The sequence below is a fragment of the Ptiloglossa arizonensis genome, chromosome 13, assembly GCF_051014685.1.
Source record: "Ptiloglossa arizonensis isolate GNS036 chromosome 13, iyPtiAriz1_principal, whole genome shotgun sequence".
Classification (NCBI taxonomy): domain Eukaryota; kingdom Metazoa; phylum Arthropoda; class Insecta; order Hymenoptera; family Colletidae; genus Ptiloglossa; species Ptiloglossa arizonensis.
The window spans coordinates 4,188,056-4,198,322 of NC_135060.1; the positions used below are offsets into that span (position 1 = coordinate 4,188,056).

The window sequence follows — 10,267 nt, forward strand, 5'->3', positions numbered from 1 at the left end:
GTGCTGAACGTAGAAAAGGACGAGCAAAGAAACAAGAGATCCGATAGTGGAAGGGAGAAAAAAAATATCGATGAGACAAATTAACGCAATAATGAAACTTTTTTATTTTTTATTCTCTTGTAAGGGGTTTTTTATTAAAATGAAACTAAACATGTATAATTTGAATTATATTTACACATTTAATAAATAATGATAACTTTCTCGTATCATTTATTAAACAAGTAAATATAATCCCAATTCTATCGTATTTGGTCTTATTTCAACCAGAAAAACCTCATAGGTATGTTGATAAAAGAGTCTTTAGAAAAAATAAGTAAGTAAAAAAATTCTATCGTGGCATTAGTGTTGTTTCATCGATATTCGAGCTCGGATTGGGTTACACCGCCCGGTAGTTCAGTTTCGGGATGTACTATATCAAGGGGAGTCCCCCTCAGTGGTGGAGATGGAGAATAGACAGTTATACCGTAGATTGTTTCTTACAGTTCCAACTGTTACTGTACTTGTTATTAAATTTAGTCACCTTAATATTCAAACACAATAATACAACGTTCTTGGAAGTGTTTATTTTTCTTAGAATCGATTATATTACATCGGATTGGAGCCGATTCGATTCGATGACTTGACTTTATAACTTACCGAAGGCGTCAGTGACATAATTAATTAAAAATGTATGATGGAAAATATAAGTGATTTTTGTTAATCGCATTCGATTTTAGTAAATTATTTTCTGAAGAAAATTTTACTCTCTCTACTATTATATTTATTAAACTGTGAAAATTGTTACAAGCGTAAAACAAAAAGATTTTCTCTGGGAAAAGATATCCCAGAATATTTTTCCAACTAAATACTCACACAATAATTATTATTATTATTACTATAATAGTAGTAGTAGTAGTATATAGTATTCAATGAAATTTGTTACTTGATAAATATTCCAGCACTTTGACTAATACACTTGGTTACTCGCTTGTTTTTTAACAAGTAAGATATTAATTTTTTATAATTATGAATAACAGACATTTTAGGCTTATATTTTTTCGTATTTAGAGATTAGAGACAAGCGCCTTTACCATTTTGGTATCACATTCGACGTTATCGATTCAGAATAGAAAAAAATTACAATGCTGCAAGCGGTAATAATTCTAATTACTATCAAAATTCCCATCATGTTTAGTTTTAATTCCTATAGCGCTAAAATCATATTCTATTTCGAATCGATAACATTGGAAGTGACACGGATGGTAACAGGTAATTATCCAAATACAATCTTATTCAAAGTTATTTAATTATTGCTGAATTTCGGTTTTATTTTAACACACAGACATGATGTTTATTTAGTTTTCAAAAATAATTTTATTATTCTTCTCTTAAATGTATTCCGTTAATTTTCTTCTGTTTTAACAACGAGCAAAGAAGTTAGGTCTTTGTTATACCGTTATACATATGGATTAGTTAAATAATCCATTACTTGTATTAGTAAGTGATATAATTACAATTAATAATAATCTAATTTTGTTTAATCTAGCACAAAAACAGCTATATTTTTTTGTGTTTGTTATTATTTAATTTACTTAAATCAACATTCAACGTGATTCAAATAATTGATTCAAAACATGTAATTAAAAAAACTTTCGTAAAATGATATCTATTTTATATCTTATTTGTGACTATAATCACCTTTCTATAACATAGAGGGGGCTGTAGTAATACTGATTTTCACAATGTCGGTATTTCAGTTTTTGTAACATATTTTTCCATAAGATGTTGGGTCTATCTTATAACTCGTCTGTGATTATGGCAGCACGTTCATTTCTGCAAACAACAATAATTTTGTTGTGAATCCCACTGATAGTGAATGGAATGTAACATTTATGAGTTCACTGGTGCGAACTGAAAGCGGCAGGATGATTTTCAGACTTTAAATAAGTTTGTTTTATGTCGTTTGAAACGTGACTCATAAACAATGTCAGTATTCTTTGTGAATGCGTAAGTAACTTTGTTTACTTCTCATTTGTTAGGTTATGTATATTTTGTAATTAATTTATACAGTTGATAAGAACTAGGAGAATATGCTACTTATTAAATTACAAAAATATGGAACTAGTTAAATAAGTTAAGTCTTACCTTATTATAATTAATATGCTATTTATTATTATCATAAATTATTCAGTAACCAAGACAGCGAAGTTGAAGGAGATTCCAATGGAGACTTGCAAATTGCTTCACCCGGCAGTTCTGAAGCTCAACAGGCTTTGGCTCAGTTCTGGCCAAAAGTCACGGAGGAAATTAAAAAGATTACTACTGTAAGTACGTAAATATTTATTAGATATCTTTCGTACTTGTTATCAAATGTCAAATATTCTTATAGATGGACCTGAAAACACAATCATTGCCATTAGCCAGGATAAAAAAAATAATGAAGCTCGATGGTGATGTAAAAATGATAAGTGCAGAAGCTCCTATGTTATTCTCCAAAGCAGCAGAAATTTTTATACACGAATTGACGCTAAGAGCCTGGGTTCATACGGAAGATAATAAAAGACGTACACTTCAACGAAATGATATAGCAATGGCAATAACTAAGTACGATCAGTTTGATTTTCTCATTGATATAGTGCCTAGAGATGAATTGAAACAAAGCAAAGCACAGACTGAAAGTACTGTACGTACATCTATGAACTCTGACCAAGTACATTACTACTTTCAATTAGCACAACAGCAAGCATCGGCTAATCAAAATGTACAAAGTAGTAATGCAACCACACAACCTATACAAATTGTACAACCTTCTACCGGACAGATTCAGACAATTAACATAGGTAGTCCAGTAGAACAGGTATACTGTTTATCCTTGCAAAGTAATCCACTGATCGTCCATCGCATTTATTAATCTCTTATTTTAACCGTAGGAAAGTACTAGTGCGAGTACAACACAGGCGGTAACGGTACAGAATCCGCAACAATCATCGGGACAACAAATTATACAATTACAGCAGGCTCAACAAACACCCACTACTCAAACTGGAGGGATACAAATTGTGCAACAAATTGTAACCCCTAGTGGAGAAATTCAGCAAATACCTGTATGTGCATTTATAATGACAATTAATAAGAGTTCTATTACCTATGTACTTACTTAAATTTACTTTTCATTTAAGATACAATTAACGCCACAGCAACTTCAAATGATTCGTATGCAAGTACAGGGTGGAAGCAATCAGCCAATCATAATACAAACTGCTCCTATACAAGCTCAACCACAATTAATACAAGTGGCTCAAGGCGCTCAAGCACCTGTCTTTTTACAAACTAGCGGAACTGACAATGAGTAAATGTTAATTAATTTTAAGGAATATTTAATGTTTAGTACAACAGTCCTAAACACAAAAACAGGATAAAACAGTAAATATAAGCTTGTATGGTAAGGAATATAATTTTTTAAAGTTATTCCTAAAATAAAAGCATTTTCCATATCTTTTGTCCCTGTTATATTACAACACCGTGAAAACAAAGCCAGAGTATTAAGAAATTTATCGATGTATTATGGTTTTCATTTGATCGTTGAATTGCCCATTATCCTTAATGAATAGATATTTTTAAGCCGAACGAGCGAATTCAAAATTATTGGCGAAAGTGACGTTTACGATCGTTTTAAAGTATGAGAGACTTTTCAAGGACGAATGTGTATCGCGAGCCGGTTATAAGATGCCGATCGAAGGGTTGTCACTGAAGCGAAATGAAGTGAATTGAAGCGAGGTAAAGTGAAGAATAAAGATAAGCAGCCAACGCAAGATGTAATCTGATTCGTACGTCGCGTTCCTTAGCCGCTGGCTGCTTCGCATGGCTGAGCTTAGGACTGGCTGGTGCAACTTGTATTATGTTTCACGTTGCTGCGGTTCTTGTCTGGCAAGTCTTGAGCTCGAAGCCTTCAACGGTCTCAAAACGTCACATAATAATAAATATATTGAAATTTATCGAGTCACTTACAAATTGTACCGATTCGTTTCTGATAAGTCAATCAACCGATGTGATACGTTTTGGAGAAATACCTCGTAAACGTAATTTATAAATATTCGAAAAGAAATTTTAGGGGTTACATAATATTCATCTCTAACAGCTTCTCTTCTAACCATAACGGTGTCTCATCTTCTTTCGTAATGTAATACTCCGACGGACGTTTTACTCATCGATTAATAACGTTTTTTATTTGTCAAAATTTCTGAGTTGTCCCCGTCGATTTTAATCGACATTCTTAATTAGAAGTCCTTTCAAAAATAATTTAATCGACGTACCAAAACTTATATTTACTGTGCGATTCCCGTGTCGCCTTCCAAAGAAGTAATTGGTGAAAAACGAATAAAGAAATAAATATATGTGTGTATATATATATACATATGTATGTATGTATATATGTATATGTATATATACACAAATTCTTTATGCATTTTTAAAGCTTAAAAAACACTATTGTTGTATACAAAATTTAAAATAAATTACTATCATCGAATTACTGCATTATCGCGAGTATTTTTATCACAGAGAAGCGTAATGGAAGGATGAGCGCCCTAAGCAGGAAGACTAAGAGATGAGGAAGAGGGTGAAGGAAGATGGTGGCACCTTCTGGAGTCCTTTTATTAGCACGGAACAAAGATGTGCTCCATTTAGTGACGTTACCACCATGGTTCTGGTTGCCAAGGAAACCATGTGCACGCAATGTTGCAGTCTCAAACGTACTCGGCGGAGATTTTAATTCCTACTTCGAGAAGGCCCCGACGGGTCCTTCCACCTCGCGATCTACGCCACTGCTTGAATACTCGGATTTCACGACATGTTTACAAAGATCCTAGAGATAAGTTGAGAATGGCCGCCGCAGCCCATGCCTCCTCCATGGGTGTAAGGTGACAGCTGCCTGCGCCTGCGTTACATGCACACAGGGTGTCCGAAAATTAGCTCTCTATTTTGTTTATAATTTATGAACGTGCAAGTTAATCGAGAGCAGATACTGCTCGGTACTCATTTCACGCGTCTCGGTGATCAACGTCGCAAGTAAATTGTAACGATATCGTGAAATAAATTAAATTTTATAAACTGAAGTTTGTTACGTGTCAAGTATTAAAAAGTTTGCTCTTTATCAATTGGATTTTTATTTAAACGCGAGCAACAAAAAAAAAAAAAAAGAAAACGTTACCGGTATCGGAAAGTGATCTATCGGTATTCGTAGGTCACGTCAATTGTTCCAATATTCGAAGATAATTTTATTGCTCTCGTTACACCGAAGTTTCCAAGTCGTATAGTCGTAAAAGTTTTACCTCTTTAACTGTCCATTCTCGAAGCAATAAATTCTACCGACAATAGCACCGACACTTTCGAATCGCACACCCCGTATAAGCTGACATACGTTCGTACATATCTACTCACACGTATTTCCCTGTGGTGTTCGTGCGGATCCCCACCCCCACGCACACACATACAGGAAAGAGAGAGAGATATCTCGCTTACTTAGCCGGGACTAAACTCACCCGCAGGATCTCTACACGTGTGTGCACTTATTTTAGCAGGATCTTACCTTCAGGATGTACGGTTCGACAGAAAACAAAAGACCGCCTTCTCCACCGAAAAAGAAAGCACTTTCACTTTTTCCCGAAGTTGGAAAATTAATGGGAATTTTACAAATTTTATATTCTGCCAAAAATGATGATCGTTTGCATTTCCATGCATACGCTTACGTACGTATGCATACATTGATACACGTGTACGAAATAATTATACAAATGCGCATTAAAAATCACATACGGTAACATAATTCGATCGAGAAGATATAATCGTGGCACGTAAAAAAATTAAATACATACTAATAGCGAAGCATGACGTGTTTACTCAATTCGCTTACATCTTGTTACAGAAAATAAAAGGAATGTCTCCTGGCCGAATGTTTCTACCGAGGACGCAAAACTATCTACAATAATTATTGAATGCAAAATTTTCAAAAAAGAATTCAATATTATTTGAATTTTTTTCAAAAAAAAAAAAAATTCGAAAGGAAAGCGTTAACAATCGGAGAGGAGGGCAAAATTTTCATCTGTATGAAAAACTTCGAACAATCGATAAATGATAAAAATGTCATTATTCGTTGTTATTGGGGTACGTATTATTTGTCGTCGTTAAAATGAAATAGCGCCGAACACCGTTTCCACAAAAATGATGTTTCTTCCCGAATAGCCACCGGCTCCTTGGAAAAAGTCAGCCGTTTCGGTATTAAAAGGTGTACGTATGTACATACCTGGCCCTCCGCAAAGTAAATACTCTGCGCCGTACTTATGCACTTTTCCTAGAGTGCTCATCCGTGTATGTATGTACCCTTGGGTGGTCGAGCGCGTACGCAGCTACAGCGGAGCACACCATTTATACGTTAGAGAGATAGACCACAAGCCTCCCGCATACTTCGAGGCTCGCGCTAGCTCGCGCGCCGTTGTATTTATCTGTATAGAAGGGTTGGCTCGGTGAGCGTATATAGCTTCATGGTAAGCTTCCATGCCATTATATCATAAAGGTAGTAACCCCCATTCCGCCTCCTCTTTCTCCACACCGGCAACGACTACTTCGGCCAACCCACAGGATGTCGACGCCATGTCTCCTTCACGTGCCTCTCTTTATTACCTTCGATCTCCGTCGAACGACAGACTCTTGGGAAACTCGACGACATCCATTTCACGTAACAGTCCGCGAAGTATATTGCATTTGTACCCACGGTATATTGCATTTGTGGGCCACGGTGACACATCACCGGTTACCTTAGACTTTTCTCGCAGGAAGCCACCGTTCGATCATTACCGACTCGTCGAATTGACCGTTAAACGGATAAAAAAAGTTATCCAAATAAAGAGAGTCCGATGGACGATAATTATCCTGTCCTATGGATTTATTCGACGAATAAGGTTAATTTTTTTATCAGAAAGAATTTTATCTTCGTTTTTGTTTCCTTTTTGTTTTAGGGTAGAAATGTGTAGTAACGTTCGTTTTATTTTAACAACGAATAGCAAACAGGATCGACAGGTGACTCGTTGTGTGTCGGTAGTTAACAAAGGGGTTGTAAAACCCATTCGTTTATTCGAATGAAAATTGATCCAAACACCGTGAACGATGGAATACATATTTATTCGGTTAATTATCTTGGACAACGAATAACTTTTAACATATTATCTTGGAGTTTATTCGAATAATATTCAACTGTTGGTTCCGTGGTCACATTTACCATATTTGAAAATACACACACCAGAGTTGACTATTACTCGAATAATTTCAAATAAATATTTATCGAAGATAATGATTCGACTAATTGATAAATGTTTTCGTTTGCCTGCGTTATTCGAACAAGTTTTTGTTCGCGTAAAAAAATTGCTCGTTACCAACGAAAATAAAGTTATTCGTTGTTCGTTGTACGAGTAAAATTTTGGCCAACATTGTTCGACGTTAAAATTGTTTTTCGAATAAAAACCATGAATCGCATCGGTTCACGTTAATTGAGCTTCGCTCCTCTAGGAACGAGAAAAAGGGTATTTTATAAATATCGTATTTTTTCTTTTGTAAGTGAGTAACAAAACATTTATCACTGTTGAAAAATAACTCACATTGTATGGTAAATATATAATACAATCCGTTCTACGTCTGAGAAATATATTTCATTACAAAAGCATTTATTATTATTAACTTTTAAGTGTCTTATAAATATATTCACATTACTATGTATTCTCGGTTAAGAAAAGATACTTGCAGGCGTTTGGAAAAGAAATATGCAACATATAGGTCGTGCATCAATTTACCACATATTTGAAATACATATCAAACAGTGTGCGCAACACACGCAAGAATGCAATGTACAGCTTCCATACTGAAGTTTGTATATAGTTTTTTTCCTTTATTTCCAAATTGTTCAAGACACTCGTATAACGTAACTTCCTCCTCGTTGAAAAGAAGAATAAATTCCATTAAAGAAAAACGTACATGACCTTCAACTGGCCTTGACACCTCCGTCGTCAGTTTCTCACTGTGAAACTTTAACGATCACCTCGACATTCGTCAACACCCGAACGTACAAATGTTTCACTTCGACGTACATTCCGAAATATACCGGATGTTTCGGAACTGTGTACGGAATCTTAACCTATTTATAGAACTCGCAGAAACTTAACAAGAAACTTTCAACAAACGCGTATCCTCCATGTTGATAATGAATGGTACGAGTTTCTTTCGTACACAGACTGTTAATTGAAAATAGCTCGTGCTTATAAATTACGCGTATCGTAGCTACGATGCCAATCGTTTCATCGTACGTGTAATCGTACAAGGACATCGACCATAAAATTATAAAATTGAAACGCGTCGTGAACGATTGATTCGCATAACCGTGTTCTTTCTCTCCAGTTCTACGAACCACTTAAGTTCGCTTCAACCGTATTGAATCTCCATCCATTTATAGATTAAACGTGGCAACCTTTACATCGTAACCGGTAAACAAAAATACCAAACAGTTGTCGACCGATTGATATTCCGCATTGGTGGCGAGCGAAATTTAAAATGAAAAGGCCTTTCGTATGGCCGAGGCGTGTCTTCAGAAACTTGTTTTGAACAAAATAAGCTCACCGAACGTTCCTGGACAGGGTTGCCTCTGATTTGCCCCGTATTTGGTGAAATTCCACCTATTCGTTCTACCGTGAAACTAAGATCACCGACAGATTAGGCGTACTTATCCGACCCTTGTGCACTTATCCGTCATTATGCAAAACTACTAATCCTCTTTGTTGTTCCTGACGAGCCTCGCCGATTCGCGATCGCTTTGTATCCCGGTTGCTCCTGTTTATCGTTTGCAGGTACTACACGCTCGGGACGCGCGTTCGACGCTTCTTTCTGAAGATGAATGCGGGGCTACCGGGCCACCAGGAAATAAATTCGCATAACTGCGTTCGCTGCCACGTACACTCCGGTACGAGAAATATTATGTATCAGTGATGAGAGCGAGATAATAAAGCAACCGTTGCACATTCCTCTTTATTTCGCGTCCCGACTTTTTCTTCCTTCAGCTTTGACTTCAGGTTAATCGCTATTCTAGTATTCATTTGTTTACATTTGTTCATAGTCTCGACGAAATATTTTGTGTAAATAAACGAAACAATTTCACGAACGAAATAGAAATAATCGATTCTTTTGTTCTTACAGAGATGCAAAATTTGACGAAACAATAACAAAAGTGCAATGTTTACCCACGTGAACGTACGAGGAAGGATCTCGTGCAGGATGTTTGTGAAAATAGGTCGTCGAACATCGAGAGCTTATTGCACTCGCTTTAAGAACGAAGAAAGGTCGTACATCATTTTCATAGCGTAAATACTTTTTATCGTTTCGTTTTTACCAGCGTACCGAAGGCATTGCACGGAGAGCCATTTTGAAAAATTTCCTGGTAACATTATCCAAACTCTCGTGGAAATTGGAGAATCCATCTAGTTGGTATAAGATGCGCATCGGATGTAAGCACGGGTGGTGCGAAATTAGGTTGCTACCCCTGTCTCGCTCCAGCCTGATTATCATAGTCAAAAACACGAGCTTCTACTCACGGGTACGCTTTCGTTACTCGCAACCCTACACTCCGTGAAAATATTCACGGCATGTTGGGGGTAGTTCGAAAGAAGCTAACGCGATACGAAGTTGACAATGTCAACTTGTTCGTTAAAAGTAAGGGAAACTTTTCCACATACAGATAAAATAGTAATAGAAATATTAAAATTCATTTAGTTAGAATCCATTATTATCCTACTTTCGTTATTCGAGTGCTCTCTCGAAATACCTTCTTATTCTTACTATTTTATAAACAGAATATTTTTTTAGAATATTAGAAATACCTATAACGTCAAAACGTTAAGAAGATACAAGACTTGCCAATAAACAAGACAATTATTAACGTTTACGGTATTTTACTTAAGACACAGAACGATCGATATCAGAAAAGTTATCTAATAATTTCCTTAACCGAACAATCGTGTCTACATATTAGTAGAGATAATGGAGGTTCTACCGTACTTGGTTGAGTTTTAATTTGCGTTTGAAAATGTTAAATGAACAAACACGGGAAGTGAATACGGTTCCCTTGAAGCCGCGTAATTGTACAAATTACGGATGTAATCGAGCGTGGATCTCAATCGCCATTTTGTCTTTCATTCGGGGATAAATTTTATTTTAACGCGGAACGACAGGCAGACAAACGTCTCGCGCCACT

At 36.0% G+C, this 10,267-nt stretch overlaps 1 protein-coding gene across 2 annotated transcripts; it reads left to right on the top strand.

Moving 5' to 3' along the window:
- The first annotated feature begins 1,792 nt into the window (after positions 1–1,792).
- Positions 1,793–5,131, top strand: Nf-yc (nuclear factor Y-box C). 2 transcript variants are annotated; one of them, XM_076325191.1, is made up of 6 exons: positions 1,793–1,986; positions 2,171–2,303; positions 2,369–2,836; positions 2,910–3,083; positions 3,159–3,328; positions 4,540–5,131. In XM_076325191.1, the coding sequence occupies exons 1-6, from the start codon at positions 1,964–1,966 to the stop codon at positions 4,547–4,549; spliced, it is 978 nt and encodes a 325-aa protein (XP_076181306.1). In that variant the 5' UTR covers positions 1,793–1,963; the 3' UTR covers positions 4,550–5,131. The 2 variants fall into 2 exon arrangements, with proteins under 2 accessions (XP_076181306.1, XP_076181307.1); XM_076325192.1 differs by lacking the exon at positions 4,540–5,131 and having other exon boundaries at positions 3,159–3,473.
- The last annotated feature ends 5,136 nt before the right edge of the window (positions 5,132–10,267 follow it).